Source organism: Pelodiscus sinensis, chromosome 6 (assembly GCF_049634645.1).
Source record: "Pelodiscus sinensis isolate JC-2024 chromosome 6, ASM4963464v1, whole genome shotgun sequence".
Classification (NCBI taxonomy): Eukaryota; Metazoa; Chordata; order Testudines; family Trionychidae; genus Pelodiscus; species Pelodiscus sinensis.
The window spans coordinates 106,959,137-106,978,276 of NC_134716.1; the positions used below are offsets into that span (position 1 = coordinate 106,959,137).

General features: G+C 43.0%; 1 protein-coding gene across 9 annotated transcripts in view; it reads left to right on the top strand.

Annotated features, from left to right (window-relative positions):
- The window catches only part of PRLR (prolactin receptor), a 261,793-nt gene extending 243,339 nt beyond the window's left edge, over window positions 1-18,454 (top strand). For all 9 annotated transcript variants that reach the window (XM_075932555.1, XM_075932553.1, XM_075932557.1 and 6 more), the window contains 6 exons: window positions 1,528-1,697; window positions 2,940-3,109; window positions 5,005-5,146; window positions 6,008-6,107; window positions 8,012-8,081; window positions 11,534-18,454. In XM_075932555.1, the coding sequence (XP_075788670.1) occupies window positions 1,528-1,697; window positions 2,940-3,109; window positions 5,005-5,146; window positions 6,008-6,107; window positions 8,012-8,081; window positions 11,534-12,556 (1,675 nt within the window). In that variant the 3' untranslated portion in view covers window positions 12,557-18,454. The remainder of the gene's footprint in view (window positions 1-1,527; window positions 1,698-2,939; window positions 3,110-5,004; window positions 5,147-6,007; window positions 6,108-8,011; window positions 8,082-11,533) is intronic.
- Window positions 18,455-19,140: the final 686 nt, after the last annotated feature.

The window sequence follows — 19,140 nt, forward strand, 5'->3', positions numbered from 1 at the left end:
CAGCTTGAGGAGACATACTCATGCAAGCTCTGATTGGGACAGTATACTAAAGAAGTTGTTTTCAAACTTTTTTTTTCTCATAACCCAATTGAAGAAAATTGTTGATGTCCATGACCCAACATAATTTGACTAGAGTGTGGGCTCTGCGGCTGAGGATGAGTGCTTTGAAGTATAGGAGAGGACTCTGGTTTTGGGGTTGTCAGGGTTGAGGCAGGAGGGGTTTACCTTGAGCAGCTCCCAGTCAGCAGTTCAGTGGGTGTGCTAAAACATGCTTCCTGCCTCTCCTGGCACTGCAGACCATGATGTGCCCCAGAAGCAGCCAGCAACAGGTTCCCAGCCAATGTGAGTGTGGAACTAGTGCTAAAGGCAAGGACAGTGTGTGTAGCTTTGTGCAGTCTCCCTCCACACACCTAGGAGCCAGGCCTGTGGCTGGCTGCTTCTGGGGCTCAGCGCAATTTGTGATACCAGGACAAGAAGATAGCCTGTCTTAACACCCACACTGGTCACCTGATCAACCTGCAGCAATGAGACCCAGTGCCTGACATTCCATGACCCAGAACTGGGTCGCGACCCATAGATTCAAAACCACTGTACTAAAAATAGAAGTAAATCCATGGTGGCACAAGGAGTAGAAGGAGGTAGTTGCCCCAAGTGTGATCCCAGTAATAATTCAGGTACACAAGTGGGATAGCTTGCTCCTCCCACTGCTTGCACTGCTGTGGCTACATGTCTATTTTTAGCATGCTAGCTAAACACAGGTATATCTATTGGAGTTGGAATTCATACCTTCCAGCCATAAGTGCAGGGTCGAGGGGTGCTGCTGCACCTCCTGGCTTGAAATGGTTCCCATCACATACAGGGTTTACAGTTTGGTTCAATGGCTTTCAGCACCCCAACCATACAAATTGTTCCAGCAGCCCTGTTTCCAGCTCTAGTGTAGACATACCCTCAATTTGATAATAGTGATAAGTGAGTTACTGGGGACATGGAGAATTGTACAAACTGGATTTTTGAAGGGCAAAGGGTAAAAAATCCAGAATAAGTTTTGGGTATGGGGATACACAAAATAGATGTTGACGGTATATCAGAGGTACAAAATGAATTTTGGGAGGGAAATTAATGTTTAATTTATTCAGTATTTAGTAGGATAGTTAAAAGATTTTTCCAAGGCCACCTAGTATCTGGCACTTGGCAGAGGCAGTTAGCATGCAATGGGACTCACTTTGCTGCTATTCTGAAAGAAAATCAGCTAACCCATTGCACCATTTACCCAGCTGAACACGTGACACACAGCTAGAAGACCACACCCTTTGAGTGCCATGGTGTGCAGATCATCTCAGGGTCTTGCATGCTGGGGATGTATCCTGCCTTATTGTTCACCTGAGCTGGATCAGCATTTTATGCCTTTTTCCAGGGCCCCAAACCATAAGTGGGTGACAGACAGTCCTAAGTAAGTAGTAGTAATAGTAAAAAAATTCATGTGCTTTATTCTGTATGTTCCTGATCACTACATTTCTTCAATTTCAGAGACAGATCAATCAATGAATGTCCAGATTACAGAACAGCAGGCCCCAATTCCTGTTACTTTGATAAAAAGCACACCTCTCTTTGGGCAATTTATAATATCACTATAAAGGCAACTAACAAGATGGGAAGTAACATCTCTGAGCCTCAATATGTGGATGTGACTTACATAGGTAAGACATCAAGACTTTTTTAAACAGTGGTGCCAGAGGTGAACTAATCCAAAGTGCACGCAATTTCAGTTCCAGTGTTCAGGAACAAGATTATGTGTAAAAACTATATACCCACGCAATGTGGCATCTAAAGTAAAACTGCTGGAAAATACACATAGCTTCCTACCACTGTGCAGAAATGACATATTTTCAAAACTGCATTGATTTTAATTGATGTTATTTTTAGAGCTGAATGAAATGTTTCAAATTAACCCCTTTGTTCACCAAAAAATGCAGATTTGAGTTGATGAAAATAATTTGCAATTTCACGTCAATTATTGCAAATTGTTTTCATTGGGAAAAGTATTTAAAATATTGGATATATCAGTTCCTCTTTGGGTCATGGTGGGAGAATCATTTTCTTTTCAGACTTTTGCCTAAGAGGGCAAGTATTACATTTATTTCCTGGAAAAGTGTTTAAGAGTACATCATTGCTAGAAAAATGTAGTACCAGTTTGCCAATAGGGGTACTTACTCAGTGCAAGGTTTTCTGACATATTGTTAAAAATGCCAGAATCTGTCTACGTTAGCAGTTTAAATGATGCAGATGAAATGCTACAGATTGTTGCTGAAATCTGGATTCAATTCTTTCTGGTGTAGACAATGTCTTAAGGTTGATACTGGACAACTTTAAATACTGCATATGTACATGAAGACTGAGCTTTTCTGTTTTCAGAATTGTATGTAAGATATTTGACTATGTAAAATGTTATCTACATAATCACTGAAATTTGCTACTTTTGTGCATTCATTGATATATCTGCTGACTTTCATGACAAAAGACTTTACTGTATTTTACTCCCATTGGTATGCTGTCTCTTCAAGTCTATGAGAAAGAGAGAGCTAAGAGTAACACTGCAAACAATAATGTGGCAAAAATAATTGCCAATTTCAATTGTTATCAGTCTATAAATGATATTCAATCTCAAAATGAACCCATGTATAAACTACTCTGATTTCTTCAAATTTGTGCATTCATGCTACTGAGTATTGCTAAGATTATTAATCTCCTTTGTCACCGTACCAGAATGACAGTTGCAATTAATAGCTGAATATAAAACACTCACAGTTTAGAATTCTCTACTCTCTTTTCTTACACCAATTGATAGCATTTACACTCATTCTGCGGAAGTGTAAAAAACTTTCCAGTGTGCAAAGCAAAGGTGATTCAAATGTTTCATTTCTGATCTCTCATTTTTACAGTTCAGCCAGACCCTCCTGTCAACCTATCTCTAGAAGTAAAAAAACAAGTAGATGGAAAACCTTATCTGTTGTTGAAATGGAATCCACCTCCATTGGCTGATGTCAAATCTGGGTGGCTTACTCTTGAATACAGGTTGCGACTAAAACCTGAAGATGGGGAAGAGTGGGAGGTAAGGAGAACATTGTCAGATTTTGCTAACTGGTCCCTTGTTGTTTATTATATCCATGAATGTAACACACTAGTCACCATCAAAAATTCACCATTACCAAAAGTTGCCCTACCATGCTGTATGAGAGACTGCAGTGTTTTCCTGTGTCTCCATAGAAAATAAAGTGGTATATCTGATTCCTCTGTGTGGTAAGCAATCGCAAAAATATTTGACTCAGTTTTAACTATATTATCATCACACTCTTTAAATTGTCAGTTCCTAATTTAACCATGTTCTAGATGTTGGTTTAAATGTTGTTCACTGTGATAATCTATTCTAAACCAGAACAGAAAATTACTAACAGAAACCTCAGTAACAATCTGTGGTAAAATTATCTGGAACTATTTCCATCCATGCAAGTAAACATTAGAGTCTACTGACAGGCTAAATAATGACAATGCATTCACAAGCCTTTACCTGTTTCTGTACTCAAATCTGGGGACATTTTGTTTGGGTGCCTTCACTATTCACTAGAGTTTGGCTGAGAGCTCATCTCTGGTGCTCTGTCAGCTATTGCTCCTCCAAAATGCCCTGTCTCCACTGCTTCCCTCTTCTGCAAAAACCTATGCAAATGAAGCGCAGATTAGCATATTGCTGTGCTTCATTTGCATAATTAATTAGGAGGCACTTTTGCACAAGGGGTTTTTTGCACAACTTGTGCAAAGCGACTCCTAATTAATTATGCAAATGAAGTATGGTAATATGCTAAGCTGCATTTAATTAGCATAGGCTTTTGCAGAAGAGGGAAGTAGTGTGGACATAGTGTTTGTTGGCTTGTGTTGCACTTTTCAGTATCCTCCCAGCCAGGGCCGGACAGAGTCATGGGCGAGCCGGGCAGCTGCCCTGGGCGCCAACTAATGAGAAGCTCCTGATGGCAGCTGTAAGGGGCTCGTGGCGTTCCTTACAGCTGCCATCAGGAGCCACGCACTGGGCTCCCGCGGCGCCGGCCCGCCCGCATCCCCGCAGCGCCGGCCAGCAACACCCTTTTCCCCACGGCTTTGGGGCCCTGCACACCCCAGCACGCTCGCTGGGCAGCGCATGCGCCCCAGGGGTGGGCCCCGGGCTGCGCACCAGCGGCCGTGACCGGCCCGTGCATGCGCCGAGTGCCCCAGGGTCGGGCCCGCGCTCCACGGGTAGGCCCACACATGCGCCCTGCGCCCGGGAGCAGCACCACGCACCTGGACCCAGGGCGCCAAAAGGGATCTAGCTGGCCCTGCTCCCAGCCTTTTAAGTTTCACGTTTTCAAAATTCACAGTTCAGAATTAACTATTTTTAACTGAGTTCTCTGCATCACTAGAGAACATCCTCTTCCCTGCCACCTTCATCATCTGCTGGATCCTTCCTTGGATTTTGCATCATAAATAAATAGCTGTTGGCAGAAAAGGAGATCCACCCTGGAGTGTTTCCATAATAATTTCACTTATACATTGCACAAAAGCTAAAACACTTTCTTACCACATTATATTAGAAACTGAGAAATATCTATCTAATAGATGGACTAGTATTCTGTTTCCATATTGCAAATTCTTACATTGCTATCTATTATCAGTATTGTTCATTTTAGAGTCCCATTACTCTGTTAACTTTCTAACTAGCCTAAACTTTTTATATCAAAAGACTTCAGGAATGCAACCCCATGCTCTGGATGTCCCTAAGCCTCTAAGTACCAAATACTGGCATTGGATAACAGAGACTGAATTGTTCAGTAATTACCTTTTGTGTTCATTCCCTCTGAATCATCTGGCATGGGCCACTGTCAGAAGACAGAATATTGACTGGATGGACCATTGATCTGGCCCACTATGGCTGTTCTTATGTTCTTAATTTTTATGAGTTTTGTGTTCTTTATTCTTCAGACAATTATTGTGGGACAACAAACACAATACAAGTTGTTTAGTTTAAACCCAGGAAAGAAATACATTGCACAGGTACACTGCAAACCAGACCATGGAGAATGGAGTGAATGGAGCTCAGAAAATTATATTCAAATCCCAGGTGGTGAGTTATTTGATACGCCTTTTATTAATTATTTTAAAATTGAAGTGAATTTAGTATACTAGTTAGCTGCCGAGCTAGCAGCCTTGAAGACTGAAGTCCTGTATTACCCACTGGCCAGATAAAACATTGCTACAGTAGCGGAAGTGGCAGCTTCCCTACACCACACTCTGTTTGCCTCTCCCTTGATTAATTTGGAGTAAGAAGGTGGCTTATTCTTCTAACCCATGTAAGCATTGGCCTCTCCTAGCAAGGGTGCTGTTTAGTGCCTTTTATTATGGTGGTTTTCATATGCGGCTGCTTATTCATTGTAAAACTGCACTGAGATTACAGTATAGAACACCGAACAGATGGAAATAATTCTTAGCCCCTGTCTTCCGGAGCTATATTTGAACTAACCTACAGATATAGGGCTTTGTGTACCATTAAAAATTCTCAAAGCCATCCAGTAGTTGCTCCTTCCATGTCATTTCATTAATTATATTATATGGGATTGACAATGAAATGACTAAACTATTCACCAAAACAAGCATGTGGGTGACATAGTTGCTTCCCTTGCTTTTCTGTCCTGTGTTGGTGGCAGCTGTGGCAAAATTACTCTTCCCAATGTACTTTCTATTCTTATAGGGGTTTTCTCCTAGGCATTTTATTTCCTGTGCTGTGCCATCAGATGAAGAGCACTTACTAATTAAGCACCAATATGATGCATTAGATCAGTATGTAATAGAGATGGACTCCAGCCACAGAAGTGGAGTTGGGAGTTGAGGCCATTTTAAAGATAGTTGCCATTCGCAAGATTGTTATCACCCACTCTTTAGCTGCTAGACTGTATACTGTCTAAGCATTCCTGCTTGTATTTTCTAGACATAGAATTGAAGGATGTGATTGTCTGGATCTTTGTGGCTGTATTATCATCTGTCATTTGCTTAATCATCATCTGGACAATGGCTTTGAAAGGCTATAAGTAAGTCACTGCCTTAATGTTTGTATTTAAGCTAAAGGATTTGGTTAACTACCTTTTAAAATAAGTTTTTAATGTTTGTTTTAATTTTCCATTGTTTTTTATGGTCTCTTAGAAGCTTATCAGTAAATGAGGTCCTGAACTGATGTACATTTGATATCATTGGAGCTATGCCTCTTTACATTGACTGAGAATCTAACCTTGAGCTTCATGTTTAGTTTTTTCTAGTTCATTTGGAAAACATTGTTTTATGGAGTATTCCTACTTCTGTATGCCTTTTGCTGTAGCCTTTCGTCTAGTCCTTGGATGCTATCCCAGGAGCATGAAGGGCCCAATGCTGGAAATAGTGTTTGCTGGTTAGCTACAGCAGCAAAGAGATATGCGTAACTTCTATTGTTGGTCTAGTGAGACAGAGAGAAGTGGTGGCTTTTCTTGCTCTTTGTTTCCCCCCCCCAGAGTGATATTTAGATATCTAGAACCAACTGTGCTTATCAGGCACTGCCTGTGGTGGAGCTTTGCAGGGCCACACGGCCCCAGGGAGGTTGTGCTGTGATGAGATACTCTTTGGGCAAGTGCCTGGAGTTGACTCCTCCTACCCCTCCCTGTTCCCTCTGGGGCGCTACAGGGTGTTTGAAGGGAGCATTCCTTCAGCTCCCCCATGTACAGAGACTGCAGTTGTAGTTGTCACAAACTCTTGAACAGAGGAAAGCTCCTTGTGCCCCCACTCCATCTCCTCTCACCAACTCAGACACTAGATGGCCATTAGAGACTGAGCCCTGCTCTACACTTAAAATGCATGTCACTTTAACAATGTCACTCAGTATGGCATTTATACTGGCCAAACTCCTAGTGTAGATAGCGCTATGTCAATGGGAGAGCTTTGCCCATCAGCACAGCTCCCACCTCTCAGGGACATGGAGTACCTACCCCAGTGGAAGAAGTATAGGTCTCCGATCTGCAGTGATAGTAGCTTCACTAAGTGCTACAGTTGTTCTGTAAGGATGAGTCTAGACTACATGGCTCCGTCGACGGAGCCATGTAGATGAGTGTACTCGGCAAAGGGAAATGAGGCTTACAGGACTTGACGATAAAGGGTTCTGGGATCGACTGATCCCTGTCTAGACTACCGCGCTGTGCCGACAATCAGCTGATCGGCACAGCGCGGTGGCCATTTTGATGTAAATGAAGCAGCAATTATTTAAATCGCCGCTTCATTTCCCTTTGCCGAGTACACTCATCTACATGGCTCTGTCGACGGAGCCATGTAATCTAGACATACCCTAAGTGTGGAGAACCCCTCAGGATAATTCCCAGTCCAGGGACTGAAATATCTCACTAGCCTGAGGCGTAGGACACACTATTTGAAGTTTAAGGTTGGTGCCAAAATTACTTATTACAATTGGTGTGAATTTTAAATATGCCAGGTGAGTAGTACACTTTTGCACAGTTGCATCACCACAGTATTGTGTAGCATTGCTGTATGGTATTAACAGCTACTATGTTTCACACTTGAGAGAGATGCACTTCAGCACCAAAATCACATTAGGTGCTGTACTATTACAAATATTTGTAATAATAGAAATAAGTGATTCTGACAATTATTACAGCAGTTGTCATCTGGTTTTGGGAGGTTGGTTTGTTTTTTATTTTTACTTCCAGTTTATAAATAATTAACTTCACCACAGTGTTTGTACTATTCCCTTATGTGAGGTAATTAAAATGTTTACTGAGATATACCTGGCTGAGTAAGCAAGGCTGTCCTGGGAAGGGGTCATTCAGTGGGCTGAGGTTTAATAAGAAAAGTATCAAATACATTACAAATGTTTGAAGTGGTGCAGAAATAGGATAGCAATAGGGACAATAAACTGTGTGCCTTCACTTTGTGTGTTCTCTGCTTTTTTTTTCAGTATGGTAGCCTGCATCTTACCACCAGTTCCAGGGCCCAAGATAAAGGGACTTGATACACATCTGCTAGAGGTGGGTATTACTAAGTACAGTACTACATACTTTGCTTAGCTTTTATAATAATGAACGCAAGGAAGATGGCATTCACATTTAATACTGGAACAAACCTTTATCCTAACTAGGTATTTTATAGCTTGAATTAATTCAGATAATAAATAAAATGGCCAGGTCAGTGATAAGGACTGAACATGCCTTTAAGCTAGTGCCCTCATTGGGGAGAGGAGTGGATCTGAAAAGGGGGTTTGTATCAGCATTTATTCTGAGGCATTGTATCTGAGGCTGTCCTAATGCCCCCTGGAACACCAGGGCGCTAAAATCTGAGGGTACGTCTACACTACAACGTTAATTCGAACTAACTTAGTTCGAATTAGTTAATTCGAACTAAGCTAATTCGAACTAACGGATCCAGACTAAAAAACTAGTTTGAATTAGCGTTTTGCTAATTCGAACTAGCATGTCCACATTAAGTGTACCCTGAACCAGGCTTAAGGATGGCCGGAAGCAGTGCCAGCAGGGCATCAGAGGAGGACTTAGAGCGTGGAGATGCTGTCTCAGGCTAGCCGAGGGCTGTGCTTAAAGGGTCCCGACCCCCACCCCAGACAGACAGTTCTCAGGGGTGCCCCGCTTGCAAAGCAGTCCTGGCTTGGATTGCCTGGAGTACCCACACTGGGCACATCACAGCACTCGGCCATCAGCCCGGCTGCACTTGCCGCAGGCTGCCATCTGGGAAGAGGGGGTAATTGGGGGGCTGCAGGAGAGCTTCCACCCCAAAAGCCCGCAGAGCAAGCCCAGTCCTCCCCATCAGGGGCGCATACCCCATTCCTCCCTCACCTCCTTCCACTTACCCTTCCCTAGCCCCTCTTCTTGATGTACAAAATAAAGGACAATTGTGTTCAAAAATTGAATCTGTCTTTATTGAACAAAACTGGGAGAGACTGGGAAAAGGAGGTGGGAGAGGGGAAGAGAGAGGCTGGGAGAGGGGAGGGCAACTAAAATGATCAGGGGTTGGGAACAGGTCCCATATGAAGAGAGGCTAAAGAGACTGGGACTTTTCAGCTTAGAAAAGAGGAGACGGAGGGGGGACAGGATAGAGGTCTCTAAAAGCAGGAGTTGGGTGGAGAGGGTGCATACAGAAAAGTTCTTCATTAGTTCCCATAAAGAAGGACTAGAGGACACCAAAGGAAAGGAATGGGTAGTAGGCTTCAAACTAGTAACAGAAAGTTGTTCTTCACAAAGCAAAGGGTCAACCTGTGGAACTCCTTGCTGCAGGAGGCTGTGAAGGCTACAACTAGAACAGAGTTTAAAGGGAAGTGAGATCAAGTCATGGAGGTTGGGTCCATGGAGTGCTATTAGCCAGGGGGTAGGAGTGGTGTCTCTGCCCAAGGTTTGTGGAAGACTGGAGAGGGATGGCACAAGACAAATGGCTTGGTCACTGTCTTCAGTCCATCCCCTCCAGGGTCCCTAGGGTTGGCCACTGTCAGCAGACAGGCTACTGGGCTAGATGGACCTTTGGTCTGACCCAGTACGGCCATTGTAAGCTCAGGGTCGGGGGTCTCAGTGGACCACCTTGATTTTCATGCTAACCTGCTCCTGAGTGGCCAGGCTGGCAGCTCTCCTGCCCTAGACGGCCACTTTCCTGTGCCTAGTGTGGAGGTCGTGGACAAGGTCCGCGATGTCCGCACTAGCCCAGGCGGGTGCCCGCCTCTTGCGGTCCCGGGCAAGCTCCCGGGAGCCACCAGCTTGGTCCCGGGAAGAGGGGGAGGGCTGGGGGGCATCGGGTGGGTGGCTCGATCCGTGCCAGGTGCAGGGTCTGCTGGCTGGGTGCTGGCAGGCTTGCACCTGGCATGGGCACCGTAGCCAGCCCGTGCCCCTTTAAGGGGTCCGGGGCCAGAAGGGGGGCAGTAGAGTTTCCCTGGTGTTGGCCAGAGTGGCCACCAGGGAAACCTGGGGAGGGCTAGCCTCCCACTAGTTCGAATTAAGGGGCTACACAGCCCTTAATTCGGACTAGTAAATTCAAACTAGGCTTAATCCTCGTGGAATGAGGATTACCTAGTTTGAACTAAGCGCTCCGTTAGTTCGAATTAAATTCGAACTAACAGAGCGCTAGTGTAGCACCTGTGAAAGTTAGTTCGAACTAACGTCTGTTAGTTCGAACTAACTTTGTCATGTAGACATACCCTGAGAGACTCTTGCCAACTCCTTCTTTTAATAGACTACTAGGGGTTTGCGCTCCCTGCTCCCTGCACTCACCAAGCTCCCTGGCCACTGGGGAGGACTGGGCAGTGGCTGCGCCAGCCAGATCCCTTCCCTCTACCCTTCTCCCCCAGCCCTGGTCCCCTTCCCCCAGCCAGGGCCCCTTCTCCCTCTTCGCCTCCCCTCCTCCCCCAGTCCAATACTTTCTCTCCCTCCTTAACCCTCCACTGAGTGGGTCCTGCTGCCAATACAGTGGAGCAGCTGTTTTTAAAACACCAGCAGCTGCCTGCTACATGGCAGCTTCTGGAGTTTCAGCCAGCTGCTGTGCAGCGGCTGAGGGAACCAAGGTGTATCCCAGTCCTAACCCTCCCTCAGCCTCCCCTAGCGCAAGTCCTGCCATGGTCCCCCCATGACCTCCCGCATGGATGCTTCTGCCGGCACCCCGATCACCTGTTTTTAAAACTGCAGCCGCCCTCCATGTGGTGGCTGCCGTACGTTCAGCCAGCTGCTGTGCAGCAGCTCAGTAGACCAGGGTGTACCCCAGGCCTGCCCCCCCTCCCCACAGGACTCACCACCACCTGTCCACTTATAGAATCATAAAATCCTAGGGTTGGAAGAGACCTCAGGAGGTCATCGAGTCCAGCCCCCTGCCCGAAGCAGGACCAATCCCAACTAAATCATCCCAGCCATGGCTTTGTCAAGCCGAGACTTAAAAACCTCTAGGGATGGAGATTCCACCACCTCCCTAGGTAACCCATTCCAGTGCTTACCACATGGTTCTGCCTTATCCCCGTCCTTTCCCCACAAACCCAGCAGCAGCTTACCTTCAAGGTGCGAGGAAGGTGAGGTATAGTAAGACACTATGCTCTCTCTACAATGCTTTGAGGGGGAGAGATGACTGGATTAGTGTTCCATCATCCTGTTCCTCCCCACCCCGTTGGCTTCCTAGTACCATTGTCAGCACTAGATGCCCCTGGTCCTTGTGTACTATAAGCACAAGTTTTGGGACTATCTGACCCCTGAACAAGGGGTACACATGAGATGCTTATAGACTCCCACTATATTTTGCACCAAAACAATGTAAGATTCTGTGCAGCCTTAACCATATAACTGCATCCCTTCCAGCAACTGAAGCATTCAGTCAGGTTTTTCATGTTATAGGGGTAGGCTTATCACTGCTGTCTGTCAGGAAGGGAGAGAAATACTAATAACAGATCATTCTTACGGTTAGCCACAAACAATTGTAATGTATATTTTTCTTATCCCTACAGACAGGGAAGTCTGAAGAGTTATTGAGTGCTCTGGGTTGCCAGGACTTCCCTCCACCGTCAGACTGTGAAGACCTACTGGTAGAATTTCTGGAGGTAAATGATAGTGATGATCAGCAACTGATGCCAAGTCATGAAAAAGGTCATCCCAGTAAAAATACGAAATCAGCACACAAGGAAACAGTCAGTGACTCAGGGAAAGGAAGCTGTGACAGCCTTTTCCTGCTCTCTGAGAAGAGCAGGGGGCTCAGAATCCCTCCATCAGCATTTCAAACACCAAATGTCAATGAAATTCCAGAAAATAATGCCAGAAAAAGCAACTGTGAAATACAGAGCATAGACCTGGGAAAAGGGAAAATACCCTATATTTACACTGGTAGTGCAATGTTATCTACATGGCCTGGAACTCAGCTAGTTAACAACCAGACTCCTAAATGCTCCTGCCACAACATTACAGATGTTTGTAAGATAGCCCTTGGCACCATGAATGTGAATGTCACCTCAGTTTTGGTGGGAAGTGAGGAAACTCAACAGTTGCAATATTCTAAACCCATTGAAACTATCAGTGAGGAAAAACTGGACAAGCAAGGAGAACTGGAGAGCTTGCATTCCAAAGTTGACCCAGACACAATGCAGTTGCTGCCCAATGAGAAGTCACCTTTTTTGTCTGCTAAACTGATGGATTATGTAGAAATTCACAAAGTCAATCAAGATGGAGCATTAGCTGTATTACCGAAACAGAAAGAAAATAGTGGCAAAACTGAAAACTGCACCGGCCCTGGAACCAGCAAAGAATATGCAAAGGTCTCAAGAGTTGTAGACAACAACATTCTAGTAATAATACCAGTTTCAAGAGTTCAGACTACACCTATATTTCAAGAACCTCCAAAGGAATCTATTCAGAACCTTCAGCAGGGTCAAACAGAGAAAAATATGAGCTATTGTTTTACAACTCCAAGTGAATGCAAAATAGATGCAGGTGGATTAGATTACCTGGATCCAACTTCCTTTATGTGCTCCTTTTAATTAACTGAAAGTTTGATTTATTCTTCTTCAGGTGATACTACAGAGTAAATTACATGAAATTAAAATGGAATGTTCCCATTTGTGGATTGCATAGAATTACACTACTATAGCTCAGTTGTAGCTCACACCCGTCTCTTTTCTACTGTCTGCAGAACAAATTATTTCATTTTCTAATTGTGATGTATAGATTTACTTTTGTTAATAGTTATGTACAGTAAAACAAAAGCACATGGCCTGGTTTCTTGAAAAACCCGTACAAACTGAGGCACAATAAAGAGAGAAAAAAGGATTTGTAGGTTTGTGATAAAGTAAATAAACCTCAGATCATTAAAATAGGTTTTCAGTTTAGGGGGAAATGACAAGGAAGTGGATATTATGTGCCATGAAAAGTACATTGTAAACACATTATTGGACCTTGTATTTCTTCTACTATTTGATTTAAAAGTAGCCAAATATTGTAAGTAGCCAAATATTGTAGGTTCAACAAAGATACAAAATTTGGAGAGGTTGGTCAGTATACCATGATTAAGGCTAAGGTATTGTCATGGATATTTTTAGTAAAAGTCATGGGCAGGTCACAGGCAATAAAGAAAAATTCACAGATGCCCATGACCTGCCCATGACTTGGACCCCACATCACCTCTGGGGACTCGATGCTCCAGGGTCCCCCACTGCCTGCAGATTTGAGCTGTGGAGTCCCCTGCTGCTCATGTGGCTCATACCTCCCAGACCCCCGGAGATGTGGGGTATCCCCACCACCTATATCAGCTTACAGGACAGGGAAACCCTGCAGTTCTCAGCCACTACACACTGAAGTCACAAAGGTCTCTTCTGTGACTTCCACAACCCGTGACAAAATCACAGACTTAGCCATAATTGTTCGTACAATTCCTAGACCAGGTATACTGCTAATAAGTTACTTTAGCATGCAGCCTGTCTTTTCCTAATGAATTCTAAACAGTGGTATAGATTTTCCTATTATATTTTTTTACAATCCTAAATAAAATTAGTATTTTGGATGTTGACAATTTCATATATAAAAGGTAATATACTAAAGTTGAAAAGTAGTAAGCCTTTCTCAACATATTTTCCTGCTTTCTTTCAATATGATTACTAAAATACATCTCACCATCTCTTAGCCAAGTAGAACTAAACAACATTCACTTTTATTGAAAGAAAAACCACAGCAGGACACTATCTGCAAGTTAAGATGTATGAATTGGATAAATGGACTGTAAAGTGGATAAAAAGCTGGCTAGATTGTTGGGCTCAATGGGTATTGCTCAACCGCTCAATGTATGGCTGGCAGTCAGTATCAAGAGGAGTGCCTTCAGGGTAAATCCATGGTTTTGTTCAACATCTTTATTCATGACTTGGATGAGGGGATAGATTGCACCCTCAGCAAGTTTGCAGATGACGTAAGCTAGGGGGAGAGGTAAATACTTGCAGGGTAGGGAGAGGGTTCAGAGTGAACTAGACAAATTGAAGATTTGGGCCAAAAGAAATCTGATGAGGTTCAACAAGGGTCCTGCACTTGGGATGGAAGAATCCCAAGCACTACTACAGGCTGAGGACCGACCGGCTAACTAGCAGTTCAGCAGAAAAGGACCTAGGATTACAGTGGATGAGAAGCTGGATATGAGTCACCAGTGTGCTCTTGTAGCCAGCAGATCTAGAGTACTGATTATTCCCCTGTATTGGGCACTGATGAGACAAGCCCCCAGCCCTCCCCCTTCTGCTTCAGCCCAACCCCTTCTCATTCAACCCAAACCATGGGGGGAGAGAGCAGGCAGGCACGTGCTTACCCCAGCCTCTCCAGCCCTGCAGCACCAGGGGAGGGAGAAGGGCACGCTGCGCAGTCCAACCCCACAACACTGGGTGATGGAAAAGGGTGTGCAGCGCAGCCCTACCCCAACTGCACTGGGAGGGAAGGCGCTGGGGGCAACAACACTCTGCCCCCAGAACACCTCCAGCAGGCATTCTGGGGGCAGAGTGTGGGTGGGGCCATGCCTGGTGGTTTGGGAAGGCAACCTTCTCCCACCTATGATATCCACTGCCCATGATTGTGTTCTGTTCTGAGCCCCCCATTACAGAAAGCACATGGACACATTGGAGGGCAACCAAAATGATTAGGGGGCTGGAGCACATGATTTACGATGAGAGACTGAGGGATTTGGGCTTATTTAATGTACAAAAGAGAAGAGTGAGGGGGGATTTGATAGCAGCTTTCAACTTCCTGAAGGGAGGTTCCAAAGAGGATGGAGAAAGGCTGTTCTCAGTAGTGACGGATGGCAGAACAAGGAGCAATGGTCTCAAATTGCGGTGGGGGAGGCCTAGGTTGAATATTAGGAAAAACTATTTTACTAGGAAGGTGGTAAAGCACTGGATAGGGTTACCTAGGGAGGTGGTGGTGACAAAGCCATGGCTGGGATGATTTAGTTGGGGTTGGTCCTACTTTGGGCAAAGGTTTGGACCTGATGACCTCCTGAGGTCTCTTCCAACCCTATGATTCTATTGGCTATACTGCCTTATTGTACATAAGATAAAAATATACTTTAGTAAAAACCCAGGAGTTCAACATGTATTTTTGAAAACTATTTTTCTAAAGTAAAAATAAAATATTTTCTAACTTCCCATAACTATTTACCTACTTAACAACTTCATTGATTTCTTCTCCTGATGCAGGAAGAGGTGATAAGAAATGAAGCTATCATTTCAATAGAGAAAGACCAAAATAACTATATGAGACCTGTAGAATAATGAAGGAGCTGAAGTAACTTTTGAATTTATATTTCTAATGGACTGTAGATGTAATACAATGAATTGAGAATTATTTAGTCCATGTGTTATATTAATCATTCTTCTAAAACTACGTGGAATCCTAGGTTTTAGGGGTTCCGACCCTCCTTAATTTGCTATCTCCCTGCTGGTCTGTGTAAACTGTTCTATAGAAGTAGCTGTGTAAAGTCAATCAGAGATGGAATGACACAAAAGACAGGCCTTTCTCTGAGTAAGCGAGGAAATTGTAAAGAAGTTATGTTTTCCAAAATTGATGTCTTGCTGTCCAAGCTCAATAGGATGAAAAGTCAGGACCCCTGATATCAAAGATCCTATACTCTGCTAACATGAAGAAGAAAAAATGGTCAGTACATTTGATCTGGGGCAGTTCCCCCACAATGAAAGTAGAACAGAACCATCTGTCCCTGAGGCTGGCAGTGAGAACTCCAATTACCCCAGCTGGGAATAATGGCACTAGTTTTCTGACCCTCCTTCCCCAAATAAAAGCTTTTTTTCTAAAGTAAAATACACTCAAATGATGATGTATTTGTCTGCCTTGCAAGTGAGCTAAGCAGATACACAGCTGAGTAACATCCATAAGTATAGTTGTCCAGTAGCTTGGGGAAGAGCATTGTGTTATGCAAGTGATGGGAAATGCATTCCCCGGTCCCATCCCACTGCTTCCCCACAATAGTTTTGAAGATCTTCAGTGGGCACCTTTCTGGGCTCATGCACGAAGCCAACTGCTTAGCGAACGTACAAAAGGCCACATCTAATAGGGCCCACACAAGCTATCTTTGGACCATAGGAAAACCCATCTCTGTTCATCTATCCTCTTAACTCTGACACAGTAAGACTTTGGAGTGGCGTTACATTTTTTTTTTAAACCGTATATTATGTAGATATAAAATATACTCTGTGTGTGCATCTGTCTGTCTACACAGTGATCACCCTTAAAATATTTTACTTTGTTGTGGATAACTAGATAACTTTACTGAAGTGTTTAGTGTTTTTTGGGCATTGGATAGGGAATGCCATGATTATTTCAGTAAAATTATATAATTATCAAAAGGAAAATTGGACTGTTTTTACAGTGTGTGGGTGTGCACACACAACCCTATCTGTCTGCCTCTTTGAAAGTTCCTCATTTGGACTTCAATTTCCTAACTGTGGATCTGGTATAGTCAGTTCAGACCAGACACACTCTTTTTGTGATTTCTGATAGGTATACCTATACCAAAAAATTATTAAATATACTGGGGCCAGAATCTTAGGCTTACTCTCGGCCCTATGTGTCTCAAAGTAAAAAGTCAGGTTACTCAGCCACCTGTACATTCCCCTTGTACAGGGGAAATCTCTAGAGTAACATACAGTTAAATAGTGTAAGGATATGGCCAGGGACAAAGTGGAGTGTTGGGACCCAATGCAGTTTATATCCCAAGGATCAGGATTTTATGCCACCTTTGCCTGTTCACTTCTGTTTCTGTACTGAACACTGCCTACCTGGACCAGAGAACTTGGATCAATATAATTTTCCATTCTTGTTCCAACATCCCACTGTTGTTTGAAGAATTTGAGATCAGGCTTTAAGAGAATTATTTTTAGAAAGGCCACAAGCACAAACTCTAGATTGCAATGAGGAGAAAATGGGTATTTTTGCCTGTAAATATGGGTTTGCACATTTGAACATTTGGTCTAAAATATATTTTGTGATGCAAAAAAGGTGCCCAGTCTCTCTCTGTAGGAGATCTCATAGAATAAATGGACCCGATGACCCAATCCCAAAGGGAACAGAGGGATCATAGCTGCTATTCCATGTCATCAACTAGCAGAGCAGCTGTGGAAGATGTACAATGCAGCTAAAAAGCAAGCCCAAGATCACAGATTCTGTCCTGCCTGTCCCCATCTCATCCTGTCAGATCACTGTGGTTCTGCACAAAGACATTGACTTTAGTGAATCAGCTGTGTTCTTCCTGGCTGGTTTAAATCAGAGTTTAATCCACTCTAAATCTAAATAGGCTCCCCACTTTTTTTATGTCAGGTTTATGACTATGTAAGATGTGCATTACTTTTTAAATAAAGCATAAGCACTAAAGTTGTAAGCATAAAGACTCCACTGAAAAATGCTAATTTGTTTTCTAAAATACACAGAATTACTTTAAATGGTTAAATGTTTTTAAAATAAACTACCTCCCCTTTGGATTCAAAATGGTTTAACTAAATAAAAGATCTGCTATTCTTCAATATTGAAAAAGATGATGTCTCATGCTTTTAAATTTTCTAATTAGGCTGTATTTGTTTTAGCAGACACATAATTGATGTACAGTGCCTGTATTTTTTATATAATGTTCAGTGTTTGTAAGTAGTTGTCTACTTGCTTTATTGAATTTGGGACATGTGGTCATTGAATAATGCTCTTTATGATGAAATAATCCTTTGCAGTCATATTACATTAAATGTACATATCAGTCCATGTAAAGTATTAATATGGGAAAATATGTGTCTGTAGAACAAAACTAAATAACAAACTTGCAGTCATCATGGCTTTATGTTGAAGCAGTGAATGCTATGTAAATGTTTTGATTTATGTCTATCTACATAGTGTGAAATACAAATGCACAGTAACTTTACAATATCATTCAAATATTTAAAGTATAGTATCAGGAGTTAATTAAAAATGAATATTCAGCTTTTACTTTCTGACCTCTAATACACTGTGCATGTGGAGTTCACATTATGAAGCCAACTAATGTGCTCAGTCATTTTTCATTAACTTTAAACAACTTGAAAGAGTTATCCAGGGAAACCAAAGTAACCTTGGCCAGCTAATGGATAACTTATGCCCTTTCTAGTGCCATAAAGTCATGATGAAATCAAGCATATGTCATGTTATTAGATTCTATATTTTGAAAGGAATTGCTACCTCTGTTTTTTTTCCTACGTGAAAAAGTCAAACAGAAGCATCTTACTTGAAGTGTCAAATTGGAAATATTATTGTAGCAAATACAAAAAAAAACTCTCCAAACATTTTATGTTACAATTGCTTTTGCTTTATGACAGTCTATCATGGAGGCACCATTTGTGTTGCATTATAACAATTAAAATGGGTTATTATGGATGCATAGTGAGGTGGGATATTTTTGTGTGAAAATGACGTGTCTTTAGGCAGGCCCCAGCTAGTGTGTGGGGCATATGCCATGTACCTGTTGTGTCAGTCGCTTTCCTGGGCTTTGTGGCCAGTTAGCTGGTCATTGCTATTCCCTTATTGGTGGCCAGTTCATCAAGGGTTATAGCTTCTAGGTCAGACAAATTGAACTGACCATTTATCCTAGTGTTTGAAGATACCTGTTGAGATTTTAGATGCTGCTGAACCTCTCCCGCTCTTATTCTCACTGTGTGGTTATGGAGAATTACCCATAACCCTTCTCCAACAGTGAACTCCCAGCTCTACCACCAACAACCAAAAAGCAAGGTCCTTGGATGACTGAAAGGGTAGGATATACTAAAGAGGAATATGTTTATACTTCAAGCTTCAGATGGAAAGTTCAGCTCAAGGAGGCATACTTGCACTACCGTGCAAACTAGGCAGGAGGGGACTAGCTGCCTGAGTATGTACCTACCATCTTGGATTCATGCAGCAAATCCCTACTGACATTCATGCTGTGACAGCTACACTATTTTTATGTAGCTTGATCAGCACTAGCACAGCTATGTTTCCTGGAGCTGGAAATTATAATGTCCTGCTTTAGCATAGTGTAAAAGAGAGACAGAGAGACTCGGTATGGGCTGGAAAGAAGATGAGAGGT